Raw genomic sequence first — 19,367 nt, forward strand, 5'->3', positions numbered from 1 at the left:
TAAAAGTGTTACTTCTTTGCATGAACTACTTAACGGGTATCCACAAGATATCCGTTTCATGTCCAGATCCAGATATCCTATGGATATCCATTGGATTGTCCACAGAATACCCGTGAGATATCCATAGGATATCAGTTGAATATTCATAGAATAACTGTTCTTTGTCCACTTCTGGAAAATTATGATTTGGTCACTGACATATCGCTCCGATAAATATAAGGTAGATAAAATGCAAGTGCTATCAATTTGAATGACACAATAACGAACTCCGATCTTGCAGTATTTTAAACATTAGTGACCGACAAGAAACAGTTCGCCTCATTATTTTAAGTTTATTTCTTCCAATTTTATTATCTGTTGATCTACATGAGTTATTCGTATTTCGAATTTTTCTTACTTTCAATCGTACCTATACATTTACATTTGTAACTATTCCGTTTTACTCAATGTCTTGAATCTAGTATCAATACTCTGACCACGCAAGCTATATTGATCATCGTGACTTTCCATAAATACTCAATATGTCATAAATGGTAGATAAACATTATTATTAATATTATTTTAACCTAAGTTTGCGCTGGTCAGGCCTTTCCTCCGAAGCCTCAATAAATTTGGAACGGTGGGACAGCGTTATCAACCAGTGACCACTCTCCAGACCGTAGGGTAAGTGATCATTGGGTCCAAGAATCATGTGCTCTAAACAAGCCTAGTGAGCAAAGCATGGCAGCCCTCTGAATTTTTCCGGCTAAGATTTCTGCCTTAGTACGGCAAGCCAGCATGATCTTGTGATTCGTGGGTAGAGAGTGCATCATTCCACCAACGACTCCAATAATCAAAACAACCATCTTGACAGGGTGATTAGAATAGAGTCTGTGGAGTTTGAATAGAAAACCTCAATATTCAATTCGATATTCCTCCTCTTTTTGTCTCGCTGAGAGCTGAAACTCCACGATAAATATCATCTTACTCTGATGGTGAAGAAGGGCCTGCACCTTGTGTCTGGAGCCTCATTATCCATCACGCGTTTGCGGTAGTATAAGGTGTTGAAGACACCATCCTGGAGACCGTGATGAACCCCTCATTTTTCGACTTCAGCCCACTCGACCTGAAGAAAGCGAAGGTCAGGCGTTTTGATAGGTCCGAAGTCTTCAATATTGTTGAAGGAAATCCCATGCATTATCGCATGCTTGCGCATGCATATGGGTTTTCTGCTGAACGGGTGCCAACTCTAAACCAAGTTCATCAGTCGCTCGGGCAGCAGCCCTAAAGAGAAATGTTCCAATTCCTGCTCTCTCTTTTTCACGGACAATTCAGAGGAAGCGATCCGAACTCCTCATTATTCGAAAGGCTCCATTCAGTATCATTTTGTCATGATACTGAATACAAATACAAAATGTCACGGCCCCCTGTTGTCGGAGGAAGTCCGTGGAACGGACGATTTGGGACGCAAACTCCTATGGAGGTGCATCATTTTTCGAGTCTCAACGTTGATACAGCCCCTTCCAAGTGCACTTCACTACTCCAAACGAGTAGGGTAAGACCGGGATCTGTCGGAGTTTGCCGGATACTTGCTGCGGATAGAGTTCTTCACTGCTGTTACTTCTTGTGAGTGGCGTCGTTCCACCTCGAGGTGAGTATAAGTCTCTCCGGCATGCTTCCATCTACGAGCTGCACATCCTCTCCGTAGTCCCCGCATCGTCCTTTTTTGAGATAGACCGTTTCACATTTGTTTATCCCGAATTTCATACCGATAGCATGCGTGTACTCTTCCACCACCCTCAAGGACTGATGGAGATCCTTTTCTACAAAGGCATAAAGTTTAGGATCATCATTATAAAACAAATGGGTGACCTTGTGCTTTCGGTGTCCGGAGTTGCCACAGTTATATCCTCGAGTATTTCTGAGCGCAAAGGATAATTGCAGAAGAGAAGGGAACTGGGGGAGTTGCCATGAAATAGGTATACCTCTTTTGTAAGTGACCAACCGTGTTCTCACTCCAGCCTAACCAGATGTTATGGTGAAGCATAGCCTGACCAAATGTTATGGTCAATCATTATTATTCATATTATCATTATTTCCAAAATCTTGCAAGCGCTATACTTGCTCAGATCCTGAGTTTCCTTTTCTCACATCCGTTTCGACAAGGTGGTGCCGCAGAAATTGCTTCATCATAGATCCTCGTCACCCGACGGATAACCTCGTCTCAATTACCACAGCTACATAACTGTATCTGCTAGTTCCCCATTTAGTCGTATTGTAGTTTACCCGAGCTTTGATTATGATGGATAGACGTTACCAAATCACCAGGTCCATTAGGCGCTATGCATGCATCGAAGAGCATCAGGGGGAGGAAGCGAGACCGCGTTAGGCATGGGGTGAATCACAGCGACATAAAGATAGACTAATGAGTTATATTTCGCTGCAATATAACGGAGAATGACAAAGATGTACAAACTGAAACGAGGATATTTTTAGGAGGGGATAATTTTTGGGGAGAAGCTTTTTGGCTTTCCACTTCTCCGTCATCACAAGCGAACAAACAATTAAGGCCTGAGAAAGAATTCAAAAGTAGACTTACTATTGTCTATTTTCTTAAGCAGCGGAGTAATGAATCATTTTCAAGTATATGTTCCATAGGCGTACGTAATAAGGTCGGTTAAAAAATGAAAAATGTAGTATTTATTTTTAACATTCAATGTGGTACGATTTGATGTAACAAATCTCGAAATACTTTTATTTGTACATATACGGTGAGTAACAAAAATACGGAATACTTGCATTGATAATTATTAAATTTATTATAAATTAAATACCCAAAATTATTTTTGTTTTTCAATATCGATTGAAATTACAAGTACTTTCTATCAAAAGCACTCAATAATGTATCACATATCTGCACAGCTTGATTGATTGAATCATGCATACCTGAGATATTTTCAATTTTCTCTATAAAAGAGTATCACGTCAAGATTGTCTGAAGAATATGAATTAATGATAAATCTCTCACGTCGCAGTCAGTTTTGTTTCCAGAAAATTATGCTTATTGTGTGAATTAACATGGCTACTTCAGTTTTCTTTCCAGTAACGGAAATGAGCAAATGTTCTTTCTCCGATAACGGAAAGTTCATTACTCTTAAAGTATATCACGCTCTCATACACCAAAATCCCTCGTATATTGTTGATACTTTGATGGAAATGTATTGTTACGTTTTCCCCATAGGTTTGTCTACACTGTACTTTATTTAGCTGCTAATCTGACGAATACAATCAAACACTTTAACTTCTAACAAATACTCAAACGTCTATCGCCTTATTGGAACACTTCGCACCGCACTGTCCACTCGACTTCCCTGACATGCGAATAGGTAGTGTTCATATATGGCAATGGAAGTCTTAGGAAGTATGTAGAATTATTCTCGAAGCGACGCGATACCGAGAATAATCGCGAAGCACCAGTCGAGTCGAGCGCGATCTTGAACACGTCACAATTGATTTAAGATGACCAGCGGCGCCCCGCGTTATTTTTCTCAGGGAATGATTTACAATAGTATTCGCAAATGACGTGAGTTTCAAAGTCATCATCATCATTCAAACTTGCAAGTAGAAGAACAGTACATTCATTTTATTTTGAGAAATAAATGCTGACTCTAGACAGAATAATGGGAACCTTGAAAAAAGAAAAAGTATGTTTTCTATGATGGGCAGAGAGAAATTGTGGAAAACTTCAACTGGGACAAATAAAACAGAAAGTCGGGTCCCAGTCGAAGGTGATTAAATTATTTGCTGGAGGAGACATTACATAAGGCAGATAAGAGAGTATTGACGTGAGAAAAGAATAATTGATTATTTGGATTATTTGGCTTAACAAAAGATATACCGTTAGAAAGATGTGGCACGACAAAAACATTTCAAGGATACGCCAAGCATTTTCAGATGGCTGGTCTTTCGAATTGAACTCACCTTATGAAAAAGGAAAGATACTGATTATTACCCAGATTGGAACTGTTGATCGTTTGGTTGAGGGAGATTTTTTGATGTTTGAGACAAAACATTATGGCGATAATGGAATGACGATGTGTTTGAAGAAGAAGAGCAAATATTAGTCCTCATTCCACCTAGCTCTGTTATTGTTTTTGATAATGCAGGTTTTCATTCCAGGAAAGTGGAAAGAATACCCAACCGATGTATGGAAAAAAACGTAAATCATTTAGTTGCTTCGACACAAAAAATGCCATTTACTATGTAAGTACGGTCAAAAAAAACCACTGTCTCTAGTATGTTCAAATTAGGCTTGTTTCATGGAATATCTGGTCGACAAGATGGCACAAACACCGAATATTATTATTATGCATCTCTCCCTCATCATTGTGAACTATGCCAATGAACTCGTTTGGGCTCAAGTAAAGGGTTGAGTTAGAAAAAACACTACATTTACAATAAAAAAATGTTAAAATACTCTTTTGATCGTCCTTTCAGAATGTCGATTCCGTTAAATTGCAAAATTGTATTGAGCATTCATTTGAGGAAATTATAGAACCTCTATTAATAACATTCGACGAAAATTAATCGGATTTATCTGGTACTAACACACGATAATGTTTGCTTACACCTAAAATCTTCAAATAAAAGTGATGTTTGTAAATAAATGAAATTTATCCATAAAAAATTGAAGTAGCTATAAGTTTCAACAAACGCACACCAATGCAGGAAGAAAACGACCCCGACGCTCATAAAATATTTTGTTTGCGACCCGTAAGCGATACAAAAATAGGATGAACCCGGTAAAGTAGCATAAGCCCGCCTGATCCGTCTATGGCAAATCATAACGAAATAACAAAACTGGGTTTGAGCACTCTATCGGCGTTCTGGATTTAAAATGAGTATTTATTACTTTTTACTATTAGAAAACAGAGGAGACTAGAACTCAGTAAATTATAGATTGTATATAATCTTAGTAATTGATCCAATCAATTACTTGATTGAACTTTAGGTAGTAACTACCATTGTAGAGTATAAAATTGTTGTATTTGATGAGTTATTCAACATTCTCGCCTGAGGAAGCTGTTTTACAGTGAAAAATCTTGCACCAAATGTCCTCAGTTATTGTAAATAATGTTAGAGCTGTGATTTTAAAATTACGACTGAAAATTTCGAATTTTAGAATAAACTATTTCAACTTTTTTCAATTTCAGATAATCCCAAACATGTTCCACACATCGAGCATATGGCTGACCTTGGCCCTGGCAGTCCAGAGGTACATCTACGTATGCCACGCGCCCTTGGCGAGAAAATTCTGTACTTTGCCGAACGTGTACAAGTGCCTGGCCAACATTATGTTTTTCGCCGCTCTCCATCAAGGGTTTCGATTTTTCGACACGGAATATGGAACGGTTAGTATTTTTCCTTTCATCCGCAAACTTGCATTGTTCTTTCATCTCAAGGCTGTCGGTAAGAGATTCGGTTTTAAACACTTGAAACGATGCCTAATACATGTTAGGTGGTTTCAAAAGATTTGTCCGTTTTTATAAGTCTACTTAAAACTGTGATATATCAGTGAATTTCGATTTATTCCAAATAAGCGCCAATTAGTCGATTAATTTCGTTAGTGTCAAAATTCTGCCCTACTAGTCAAAAATGCAGTATATCCAATATTCACCCATAACGAGTTACATAGCTCTATAGGTTCATTACAACGTTTTCTAGCACCTGACAAAGCTATAAAGCAGTGTAATAACTATTTCTTATTGATTTAATTTTATTTATTTATTTCTCACTCATTTATTATTGTGTCAAAACGACTAACAAGACGGGACTTTCCTCTTTGATTGTACTTTTTGGGTCGTCATAAAAAATTGTGTTTTTAACATAGGTACTGGAACTTTTCTTAGAATGAAGTTCATACCTACATGAAAGTATTTTTATCAACACATATTTTTTTTACATGAGATCATGTCTTTTGTCATCGATTGTGAAATATTCCAACTCTCTTTGGAACAAAATGACAGTATTGCCTTGAAAAGTGTCTCTTAAGATTTCTTACTGCATTTCTTGACTAATATTCATGTGTGGTAAGCCGGGAAAATGTTGTGCTGAAACGCAGTAAGCGACATATTTATTAGTAATTACATATTGAAAATGTGAGGCGACTTCATTGATTCCAGTGGCGCATTTGCTTTTTCAGCTGCAGGAAAACCCTGAAAAACCTGCAACACCACATCATCTGAAGATCTTGATCTGCCAAAGTTTTCTCTCTCATAAAATAAAATGCAGGGTGTCTCCAAAGGTTCTAATAAATTCAATACATCGCCAGAACACTCAGTGACATGACTATCGTCAAACTTAAACCAGTCCGTTTCGTCTTTGCCAAGGCGTAATAATGAACAAATTCAACGCCAAAACCACAGTGAACAATGACTGCATGAATATTATAAAAGTGGTCTGCTAGATTGAAGTGTTTTTGTCTATTTCGAACCTTCGTAAGAGCTTGGTGCTCACGTCAGAGGTTGAGTCATGTTTGAAGATCATCAGTGTTATTATTAGATTGACTGGTGCCTCAACTATACTTGTTTTCTTATAACAGTCACTTAGTTTGGCGTATGGTTAGCAATACAGTCGATCATCACCTGTTGAAAAGTTCCATTTTCAAGTAATTTAACAATAAGCTTTGCATGGACTGGTTATTAGTCATATTAGCTAGTTGAAGTTCCAGAAATTCACAATCGTTTTTGCTACCTCTTGAACATTTACTACAAAGTTAACAAATGAGGAGTTTTCCAGATTCACAAACACAAGACGAGATAGACTGTACGGAATCAGGATTTAATAGCTTCAATTTTATCGGGGTTTGGTTTTACTCCGTCTGACGTTATTACATGTCCTAAATAACTGGTTTCTTTTCTCAAAAATTCTGATTTGTCTAATTGGATTTTAAAATTAGCTTGTCTTAGTCTTTCAAATACGTTTTGTAGGCGTTATAAATGTTCTTGTAAAGATGTACTGGAAATAACTATGTCGTCTAAATATACTAAGCATGTTTCATTTTGTAGACCTCGTAATATATTGTCCATTACTCGTTAAAAGGTACTGGGGGCATTCTTTAATCCAAAAGGCATACGTTTATATTCGTAATGTCCGTTTTCTGTTGAAAAAGCAGTTTTTTGTATGTCATCAGGGTGCATTTCTATTTGGTGAAAACCGTTTGCTAAGTCTAATGTGGTAAAATAATGACTTTTTTCTAATTTGTCGAGAATAACGTTAATGTTTGGTAAAGGTTATTTATCGTCTAATGTTCGTTCATTCAGTTTACGATAATCTATTACTCATCTCCATTTTTTTGTCCTGAGACGTCTGATTTTTTTGGAACTATCCAAATAGGGCTTGAAAAGGGTGATGTTGATGGTTGAATTATACCTTGCCGTAGCATTTTTTGAATTTGAGTTTTAACTTCTTGTTTATGAATTTCGGGGTATCTATAAGTTTTTGTATAAATTGGAGTTTCATCTGTTAAATTTATTTTATGTCGAATTTCATTTGTGAAGGTTAGAGGTAATTTATCATTATAGAAAATATCTCGGTATTTGTAACATAAGCTTTTTATTGCTCGTTTTTCTTCTAAATTACAATGTTCGAGATGTAACTTTTTTAAATTTGCTTTTTGAATGTTCTCTTTGAAATTGTCAATCCAGAGCGGTCAGTAGTATTGATTCTGCTACTGTTTTGCTCACGAAGAGTATTTAGCAAGATCCCCGAGAATTTTTGAACAATATTCTTGTTATCCTAACGAGTATCTAGTGGACTTAAAGACTCCAGGAAATCGGTTGAAGGGGAAGATGATACATTCTTACTAAACTGCAGCTGCATGAACAGGTGTTTGAGTTTGGTGAATAAGTAGGAAACATTCTCGTTCATCATTAAAATCTCGTTCTTGAAATTATTCGTTATGAACACCACTTGTAAAATGCTATTCATGTAGCAAATGTTTCCTAAATTATCTAATCCAATTTGCTTTTCAGAGTTTTCAGGACAACTGTCTACTGATTCGTAAGGAAGAACATGTTTCACATAATTTGCATAAGAACCATTTCTCAAGCTGCGATCAATCCTTCCAAGTGATGAAGGGTTTCGTAGAGGGATCGATTCGGCTCTTGCTTCATGAAACTCATCCACTTAAAGGGAACCAGAACCACGAGGACTGCAACTCATATTTGAGGGGCAAAAATGACCTAAGTCCATTGACCGCACTGAAAAAGAAGAAGGTGGAGCAATCACTTGCGAATTAACCTTGATAGGAGACTGATGAATATCCACATATCTCGGCTTGTTTCGAAGAGGTTTCAGTTCCGTACTGAAATGAGGACTATGCTTGATCTCATCAAAATTATGTTCCAAGGACCGAAGCAGCATTATCACGTTGAATAGCAATACTAATTCATTCTATCAAAAAAGAGGTAGAACGGTGATCTTTCGTTGCTTGCCCTATTCTCCTTCCGAGCTCATCAACGAATAACAGAGACTCCGGGCCATAAACACCAAAAGTGTGAAACCAAGATTTTGGTATTTTTTTCGTTTCAATTTTTCGCCAGACAAGCCGCGACCGTGTCAACGCAAGTGAAGTCCCATACCACAGGTTTATCGTATTTCCAAGGTATGAGAGACATACCATCTTGTCGTTTACCATCATCTCGACTGGTATCTAAGGGTTCCAGAATTGCAAGAACATCCGCTGACAAATGAAGAAAAAAAGTTTCTTGTTCATTCTTCGAAATTTTGAGAAATACCAAAAAATCCAGCTCACTAGCTATTCTAACTGAACTTGAACACATGCTGAATTGGAAAACCACGCAAACTTTCAAAAACTAAAAGATCAACTAATTTCACGTCAAATAGTTGCCAGTTTTTATTTCGCTGCTATGGTAATGATCAACCGCATTTATCAAAACCATACCTACCAAGATTTTCATATTTACAATAACAACGACGTGATTCTTCCTGAAAGTACATACTTATAGTACTAGGTCGAAGAAATGCTACTATACTAAAGAAAAAGGGTCAGGAAAGTGGTTACTTCTCAGACTGTTGCCGAAAAAGTAATTTTGAGTTAAAACTAGTTCTATCAAACAAATTGCTGTCAACAACGGTAACAAGCTATGGTTTCCAGCTTAAAATTTGTATTTCTTACAGCCTTAACATTTTTTTGAATTTTTTCCTTCACTGTTTAAAAACTATTTCATTCGGAGAGCTGCGTTTAAACGAAATAAAATTTCTGAGAACGTTTTTCCGAATGAATGTACTCTCCAGCGATTCAAATCAAATGTGAATGGCTACTTCCGCACAGGTACCGCTTTTAGAGCACCTAAGGGATTTTCCTGTAGTGCTTGTTTTGACCTTAAAAAAAATAAAATCGCTTAAAAAAAGGGAATTTTCGCAAACGTGAGTATTTCACAATACTTTGAATTAGTTTTCTACTTTATTTTCACCCTGAAATTAAAATGAACAACGTGAAACAGAGTTAGAAAACCATCCCCGTGAACTGTAAGACCGTTTCGTTGTAGTGCTATTAATTTTATGGAGGAAGGAACATCAGGAGAGCAATTCATATCTATTCCATATTAAAAAATAAAACAGTTTTCTCATTACTGCACAAATGCACCATTTCCGGCAACATATTTGTCTCCATTTGCGGAATATTTTCCTGTGGGTTTGGATATGGCTCCTTCGAGACACACTCTGTTTCAATTTTTGTGATAGTTTCAAAAGTGCTTTGTTGCAATACATAATACGTGTACAGGGGCATCTCTAACCGAGTGTCTTTCCCTTGAGAAATATACAGCGAGCTTCGATATTAATTTAGAAACACATTCGTATGAAGTAAAGAATATCAACTTATTCTTTTATCGTATATTGATATTGCAACGTTCCAATATCAATTTTATACACGTGCAGCTTCGCCAATCTAGCTGTTCCTCCGAAATGCGCGAACGATAAAGAAAGATGGTAACTGTCCACTGCAAAATTTTATCAGGAAGTACAATCGGGAAAAGAATTTTGGCTTAAAAAATTTCGGCAAGTGTTGACAACTACACATTTACCAGTAGAGAACGGAAACTCCAATTCCTCCTTTTGTTCTGGTGGAAAATAATGATAAGATAATTGATGTTATATAATTGCAAATCATATCCTACTTACACGATGTTCTCTACTCGAGTTCCTCGATGTTAATGGGCTCTCGCCCCACTCCGCCGGCTGATCTACTGCGCATCAAGACAATGCAGCGTGTCACAAGTCAATCAAAATAATAGCAAAACTACATGAATCGAACTTTGAATTGCTCGCACATTCACCGCGTTCACCAGATTTTGCTCCCAGCGATTACTGGCTATTCGCAGACCTCAAAAAAATGCTCACCTGTAAATTATTTCGCTCGAATGAATAGGTTATTGTCGAAACTGAGGCCTATTTTGAGGCAAAAGTTAAATCGTTACACAAAAATGGCTTATTGAATTATTACAGAGGCACTGGAATTATTATGTGTCTCTTGATGGAGATTACGTTGATGAATAAAGTCAATTTTGAACAGAAAAAAACTCGTTTTCTTTCTTAGGCCCGGATTTTTTCAGCCCATGATCTATCTTCTTGCATCAAGACCTGACACCAATTTTTATTTATAACATATGTAATATATATATATATATATATATATATATATATATATATATATATATATATATATATATATATATATATATATATATAATATAATTGAAAAAGTCATCAACATATTCCAGTTACATTTTTCATTGCTCACCATATTTGTACAGTGTATTTCAACTAATTAGTTGTTTCATTGATTTTTACAAATCAAAACAAAGTACAACATGGAGAAATATTTTTATTCTAACAAAACAATGTTTATCATCAGAAGAATCATGAAATACAAATCAAATAACAGAATATAGCTTATTACAAGAGAGGAGAAAAAAAACACCTCAAAGTGCTGCTTTGTTCCCTCCTGTTCATAAAAGAGGACATATACCTCCTCACTCATAAGCGACTTTGGTGAAATTTTGGACACGTGTGAATCATTGTATTCATTCCACGTGCCACTATAAGGGTGCCTGCAATATGCTGTGTAATGCCCGTTGTAAGTAGTCCCACTGTGATTCGAAAGTGCATATAAATTGTAACGACAAGGAGTCACATTGTCTGCTACATAATTGCTCATATCTAATCCTTCTAAAGAAAACTCAATGGCAACATTCAATTTGTCTATGAATCCTTACGTTGGAGAGAATCTTTTTAAATGAATTACTAAAATACGGGGAAACTTATGGATTAGAAGGGACTTTGTGTATTTTCTTCTTTCCTTGCACCTCGAATAGGTTGCTTTTTCATCTCCATCCAGGGTTTCCTCTTTTGTGAAGAAATCCAAGCATTGTGACAAACTCAGTTGGCTAGTTCTTTGTGGTATAGGGAGAGACAAATCCCATAAAGGATCGAAGGTTACTGATGAGAATCCACAGTGTTTACACTTCATAGTAGATTTTAATTGACCAACGAAATTGTCTACAATCTTAGAGTTGTTCATGTTCAAGTATCTCAGCCAGGACTCTTGCGCTTTTCCGCTGTCGCTCAATTTTTCGTCGATCTCCGTTAAGATTGGTTTAGGTTTCTCAGTAATTCCATTGAGGTCCTCATGTAAACCTTCTAAAAGATATCGAAGGAATATGGGAAGACCCCATGAATCGAGTGGCAAATCTTTGGAACCTACTTTCAAAGTAGGCAGTGTTTATTACTTTAATAACTGATACATGATGTATGTACCAGGGCAGAACAATTCTAGTACAGTCAATGACCTTTTTACCGCATAATTTCGCTAAACAGCACATTTGGATTTAGGTTCTACTCTCCTCCTTCTCCTAATAATCCAGTCATTTAAGCTTAAATTAGGTAAGAATCTCGGAATTCGAGATACCCAGCTGTAAGTCTGTAAATACTTGTATATTGACACCCTAAAAGTTGTCTCGAAACCTACATATGGTAGGGTGTAAGCAACTATTAAATTTCAAGGTCAAAGGTCACAAAAATCGGTTTTTTGCGCTTTTTTTGGAAATATCTCATTTCCTATGGGTTTTTTGCTATTTGTATTTATTATCAATATTATAGAATACAGAATTCTCTACAAATTTTGTTTGAAAAAATTTTTTATACGGTGAACCGTTTTCGAGATAGAGGGCGGAGAGCGCGCGGTCACAGCATCACTTCAGGTCAACCGGTGCCTCCGGTCGAAAACGCGCCATATATAGTTGATGAACTATCGATAAATCAATGATTATAAATATTTGTCAATTTTTATTAATCATTATATTATATTTTATCATTTTCTTCATGCATTAAATCTATATCTATTCAATAATACTGATAACCGTTTACAAAAATTAAAAAATAATTAAGAGAAAAACTTAAATCATAATATAATTACATTCCCATTTACACTAATGACATTTTAAATAGAAAATAATTTAGTGCCTCTTTAAAATCAGTAAATTTAAAAATTCTTCCACTACGTCAAATCGAAATAACAAAGATAAGTTCATTAATATGTTAAATGAAAAATTACAAGCTGCAAATATTACTACTAAACAAGCCAGAGATGATGCGGATGTTCTTATTGTTGAAACTGCAATTGAAGAATCAAAGTCTAAAAAAACTGCAGTTATAATAGGACAAGATATTGATTTACTTGTCATTTTAATTGGGCGTACACTGTCTTACGAACAAGAAATTTCCTTTAAAAAAGTTGGGAAAGGTAATGTAAAAACGGAGATATACTCGACTAAAAGTTTTGATAATTATCCTCATTCTAAAAAACATATTTTATTTATGCACGCATTAAGTGGCTGTGACACAACTTCTGTGCTTTTTAAAAAGGGAAAAAAATCATTTTTAAAAGTTTTTGAGAAACTGACAAATTTGGATGAACTAGCTGCAGCATTTGAGGAAGAAAATTGTTCGGCCCAGAGATTATTAAAGAGTGGAACTCAAACCTTATTGGCAGTCTATAATGCTCCGAAATCTGTGAAAAGTCTCGATCATCTTCGTTATATGCATTACGTCAAGTCTACAAAACTTAATAAACCTGTGCAACTTTCAAATATTCCACCAACAAGTGCAGCTGCTCATCAACATTTCAACCGTGTATATTATCAAGTTCAAACTTGGTTAGGACATGATTTGGAACCCCAGGTATGGGGTTGGGCAATGCGAAACGATTTTCTGGAGCCTATCATGACAATTTCACCACCTGCTCCAGAAGATTTGCTAAATACAATTTTCTGCAACTGCAAGAGTGGTTGTGGTTCGCGATGCGGATGCAGGAAAGCGGGTTTGCAATGCTCTTTAGCTTGTGGCCAATGTAATGGGTAAGCTTGTCTCAATGCTCTACCATATCAGAGCGACATTAACGAAGGTGGAACCTTTGACCCCGAAATCATGGAAGAACTTGAGACAAATGTCGTTGAAGACGATAATGAAGACCAGTTTGAAATTTACCAGCAGCCAGAAGACGACGATGAAGAGGAAGAAGATGATTAAAATTATAAATTGTAGTTTTTGTACCCTTTATTCCATTTCTTTACTTTCAATAAAAATAAATGTATTCAATGATATTTTTTGATAAAAAGATTAATTCATAATTTATTTGTTTTTTTTTTCATCATGTAAGAAGTTATAAATATTAATTAGGTTAAAATTCAAATATAATTCCTATATTTTCATTAACAATTCTGCAATTACATGGGCAGGTAAGTGTTGTTAAATAAATTAATACTGAATAAAAAGTGGATAAGTTAGGAAAAAAATTATAAAATTTAATATAATAGTTGATAAAAATTGACAAATATTTATAATCATTGATTTACCGATAGTTCATCAACTATATATGGTGCGTTTTCGACCGGAGGCACCGGTTGACCTGAAGTGATGCTGTGACCGCGTGCTCTCCGCCCTCTATCTCGAAAACGGTTCACCGTATATAAAACTTTTCAAACAAAATTTGTAGAGAATTTTGTATTCTACAATATTTATAATAAATACAAATAGCAAAAAACCCATAGGAAATGAGATATTTCCAAAAAAAGCGCAAAAAACCCATTTTTGTGACCTTTGACCTTAAAATTTAATAGTTGCTTACACCCTACCATATGTAGGTTTTGAGACAACTTTTTGGGTGTCAATATACAAGTATTTACAGACTTACAGCTGGGTATCTCGAATTCCGAGGTGAACTTACTATAATGACTGGACTATAAACTGAGCCTATTTCAAAGGTTGCTTTTACTCTCTGGCTAATACCGTGTCTAATATTGAATTACATTACAATTATAGTCCCTTGTACAAGTTTCCTTAGAAAGTTTGTATTTACAAGGGCTTATAGTAGGTATCAAAAAATCACTGAACTCAATGAATGATGAATGAACTGGAGTAAGAAAACTCTGAATAGTCACCCCTGTGATATACATTACGAATAAAATGTTCAAGGAGTCTGTCAACTAAGGCCCATTATAAGCCTCGACACCAACAAACTGGCAAAGAAATTGAAGCAGAAAACTGATTCTTAACATTATTCCAAGTGCTAACAGATTTGACGCGTAGTCAGCATCCTGTTAATTCTTGTGTTCAGCTATGCGTGAAATACACCCTTATATATCTGAGAAATCAACGGAAAATTGCTCATTTACATTTTAATTAGAAAAATTTGGTGTCGAGATAATTTAGAAGTCTAATTCAACAATTCCGTCGAAAACAGGCTAATATCATTCTGAGAAATGGAGAGAAATGAAAGTTTGATTGAACTGCTAGAAACATGGCTTTTCGCATAAATTCACGAAAATAAATTTTACATTGTTCTCATTCATACCATAGATACCTTTGCTAGGTAACTGTGTCTTGATTGTCTTGAATTAATTTTACAATGTTGCCTCATCTAATAGTCAGGTAAATCTAATAAATAAAATATTTCAACAAGCAAGATATATAGTATTCTATTAGGTATTGGTCCACCATCCTTGTTCATAATATTAGCATGTTTACTTATTTCTAAAATCTCATAGACATCTAGATGCTTATTTCCTGTTTAGTCGCTCGATTCACTTTCTGAACTGCCCTCTTGGGTCGGGAAGCAGGGCTTATATAATGTAACGGTTCTTTCTAGAAATCTGTAGTCGGTTCGACACTCAACTAGAGTTTTACCGGCGGTTGCCGACTGAATTCTTCCGCGGTGATGTCGTGTGTTTGTTCGCTGGCCGGCATATCGGTCAGGGGCGGGTTCAGATTCGTTACATTGCCCCCTTCTTAAAGACGTTTTCGCCCCGAAATGGCATCCTTGGCGTGTATCGATACCTGCAGGACTCCCCATATCTGCACTGTGAAATTCGATGGAAGTAGCACTCCACAGTCTTCATGCTCAGTCGTGGAAGATGGTTACCGTACACCACAAGATTCTGGTCGGGCATCGTGTCCCTCAGTCTGGCAAGACTCTTGCAGACATCTTCATAGGACAGTTTATCCCGAGAATGCGTTTTGGTCATCAAATAGAAAATATTTCTCTGATCCTTCTTCAACTGTAGCATTCCTCCGACTGCAGGATTCTGTTCTCGCAATGTAACTTTGAAAAGGTATCGTGGCTCATCTTGACTTACCCCATGTACGACCGTCTGTCCGTTCGAGTATAAAAACATGAACTTCTGGAACGTTATTTCATCCTCTGGTGGTCTGAGGCCGCGAACTTGGTCGTGAATTACAGCATAAGGAGCCAATGTATTGGAATGGACGACCCTAGGCTTTCCTCGAAGTGGCTTATGGATTCGATAGACGAGGTCATTTATCTTCTTCATGATTTTGTACGGACCACGTGTTCCGCAACTTCGGTAATAAACCACGGCATCGCCACGGCATTGTACAGCCAAACTAGGTCGCCGATTTCGAATCCTCCAGCATTCGCCTTGATGTCATAGGCCTCCTTCATCCTATCGCTGGCACTCCGGATGTTCAGACGGACTCGTTCATGAATGTCGTCCATTCTCTGCCGAAGCTTGCTGACATAGTCTTCCCCCGCAGTGTCTTGTTCTGGCGGCGTCCCAAATTTCAGATCGCAAGGAAGCCGCATCTCTCGGCCCATTATAATACTGGCAGGGGTTTGGCCGGTTGACTCGTGCACTGCCAACATGATAGGCCAACAGGAACAGGTGGAGGTACTAGTCCCAGTCTCTTTGGTGGTCAGAGACTATCTTGGGCAAGTGGTGGTTTATGGTCTTATTCATTCGTTCCACCATTCCATCGGACTGTTGATGTAAGGCTGTGGTTCTGATCTTTCGAATGTCCAACAGTTTACATATTTCTTGGAACAGGTTGGACTCGAAATTTTAGCCCTAGTCCGAATGCACTTCCAATGGGACACCGAATCGACATCGTTAGCGATGGTAAAGGCTTCCTGGTTGGGCAGGGCATAGGCTGCCTATGTACTGAAATAGTCTATGGCTACAGGATGTATTTGTTCCGATGGTCGGACTCAGGGAACGGGCCGGCGATGTCAATAGCGATTCTCTCAAAAGGACTACCTACGTTATACTGGCGCATTGGAGCTTTCGGTCGTATCCGAAGTTCGTTACTGACAGCACATTTTCTGCACCAGTCCTTGACGTCGGCTTGACAATTAAACCAGTAAAACCATTGTCTTACTTACTGGAGGTTCTTCGTTATTCCCAGATGTCCTTCAATGACTCCATTATGGATTTCTTTGAGCACCTCCCGTCAAATGTTCCTGGGTCCCCAGTCTGGCGCCTTTCTTCTCCACCATCTTCAGACTCCAACACCCGCTTCAGAACCCCGTTTTCTAAGGTAAGGGCGTTTCATTGGGCCCAGTAGGACTTAACCGCTGGCGAATAACCTGCTACCTCCTGCCATGATGTTCTTTGATTAATTTTCCTTCCATCCGATGACTAAACCAAGATCTGGGTCTTTCTCTTGCTCTTCCTTGATTTTATTGTCCTCCCAGTTGTCATCTACCGCTGTAGTTCTACAAATAGCTGCTTCCTTCTCTTCTGCTTGTAGGTAATGTAAACAGTCGTCGGGGCATGGTCTCCGTCTGCGTTTTTATTGCTAGTCCCAGCTCGATGTTCTATTTCAAAGTAGAATTCTTGAAGTCTCTCGATCCAGCGCGCTACTTGGCCCTCGGGATTTTGAAACTGCAGAAGCCATTTGAGAGCTGCATAGTCAGTTCTCAATAAAAATCTTCTTCCATACACGTATTTGTAGAAATGCTCTACACCTTTGACAACGACCAACATCTCTCGCCTGGTGGAGAAACCGTTGCTGACTGCCATTTCCTGTATTGTCCGTTTTTCTTTTACGATTCTCTCATGTGTGATTGATAGATCCAAGAATGTAAATTGTTATTATATGAAGCACAAATTGTAATTAGTTTACTTCATGTCCATTTGATGAGTAGGTAAAATATTCTTTCCAGATGTTTAAATTTTCAATTAGGTTTCACCTGAACTCGGCTAAATCATTAGTCATTACCTAGGTAGAAGGTCATAATATTCAAATTGTTATTATATAAAGCACAAATTGAGTGAAATTTGGTCACTATGATAACGCTTGGAGTTTAATGTATAAGTTTGAAAATGTCCTTATAGGACGAAACTGCAGTTACGTTAGTTACAAATAAAAGTGATAATAATCATAGAAAGTTTCAATTCTCTTTTATTCATTATGATTTCCTACATCCATCAATGTATATTGCTTGGAAAAGCGATTGTAGAGTTTCTTCAAACTGAGGAAGACCAAACCAAACTGTCAAATGTCACTCATTTCACCTACCTTTGCATTTTCGCATAAGTCCGACAAAAATAGTTTCTCAATGACATTGACAAAAGCTGAAATTTTTCTTGTTTTTTTTTCAGATTGAAATCGTTTGGCACAACAAAACCGTTCCGGTGTGTACGAGAGAAATAGCTTACTGGGTGAAGGACTACATCACTGAAGATGGATACTTCGTAACCTACTTTTTATTTAGGATACTATTCGTCCACCTTCTGCCGTGCATAACCCTAGTTATTCTAAATTTGTTGCTATTCAGAGCCTTGAAGCAAGCTCAGAAGCGGCGGGACATGTTACTCTCCGCGAAAAAGAATCAAAAAACCGAGTGCAAAAAGTTGAGAGATTCAAACTGCACCACCCTCATGCTCATTGTCGTAGTGACAGTATTTCTGATCGTAGAAATCCCTCTGGCAGTGGTAACGAGTCTACACGTCATTTCGAACATCTATATTGAATTCCTCAACTACGAGATGGCCAACTCTCTGACATTATTCACTAATTTTTTCATTATCTTGAGCTACCCGATAAACTTTGCTATCTACTGCGGCATGTCCAGGCAGTTCAGAGAAACATTCAAAGAGCTTTTTGTGAAACCCGGAGCCAATGCTAGAAATGGATCTTCGAGATATTCTATAGTCAACGGGCCTAGAACTTGCACGAACGAAACCGTTTTGTAATTCTGCCACAGAACTCAATTGGAAAATATGACGCTTAACTATGGACTTGAAATCAATGTTATTTTATACGATGTATATATTTATTTATTATGCCGTTCTTGAACTGTTTTGTACATAAACAATTATTTACTAGGTACATGTTGAGAACCTAGAAAAACTAGCGTTAAGTATATGTTATATGTTCATGTATATTTTTATTTTAATTTAACGATATTGATGGTTTTGTCAGCAACTTTCAAAAATACGAGCCCTCACTTGAAAGATGTTTACAAAATCAAACTCGTCTCGAATATTTCTGAAATGATTATGTCTATCATATCAATAAACTCATCAAATCACAATTGGTTATGTATATGTTGTGTACTTTAGAAAGAGATGTTGAATGTTATACAGATGTTGCGTTTCCCTAACTTATGTTGAATAAACTTACAGCTTAAGACGAGTTCTACTTATTTTTCTCATTCTCATACCGCTTTGATAAATCCAACTCACCCGTTTTCAGTGAAAGCTGAACAGAAAACCAATTCGATTTCTCATTCGACGATCTATATCCTTCATTGGGACCACATTTATATTTAATCTGTGCCTATAATTACTACAATGTAAAGACCACATCTCGGTCTAACTCTATTGTACTGCCTCTTCTGAAACAGAATGAATCTCCATCTAATCCCGACTTACATAGACCTATTTCCCCTTATCTCCACAATGTGTAAGGTATTGGAAAAGATTTTGAACGCTAGACTACAGTTTTTTCTCGAACAGCATAACCTGATGATTCCCCAACAGAGTGGAATTCGCAAAAACCGCTCA

The 19,367-nt window shown here is 37.1% G+C and overlaps 1 protein-coding gene across 2 annotated transcripts in view; it reads left to right on the forward strand.

Moving 5' to 3' along the window:
* The window catches only part of SPR (Sex peptide receptor), a 187,397-nt gene extending 168,401 nt beyond the window's left edge, over positions 1 to 18,996 (forward strand). For both annotated transcript variants that reach the window (XM_074181915.1, XM_074181914.1), the window contains exons 3-4: positions 5,193 to 5,390; positions 17,961 to 18,996. In XM_074181915.1, the coding sequence (XP_074038016.1) occupies positions 5,193 to 5,390; positions 17,961 to 18,554 (792 nt within the window). In that variant the 3' untranslated portion in view covers positions 18,555 to 18,996. The remainder of the gene's footprint in view (positions 1 to 5,192; positions 5,391 to 17,960) is intronic.
* The last annotated feature ends 371 nt before the right edge of the window (positions 18,997 to 19,367 follow it).

The sequence above is a fragment of the Leptinotarsa decemlineata genome, unplaced genomic scaffold (assembly GCF_025532065.1).
Source record: "Leptinotarsa decemlineata unplaced genomic scaffold, Ldec_3_MD MMD2_tig00026328_RagTag_RagTag, whole genome shotgun sequence".
Lineage (NCBI taxonomy): Eukaryota > Metazoa > Arthropoda > Insecta > Coleoptera > Chrysomelidae > Leptinotarsa > Leptinotarsa decemlineata.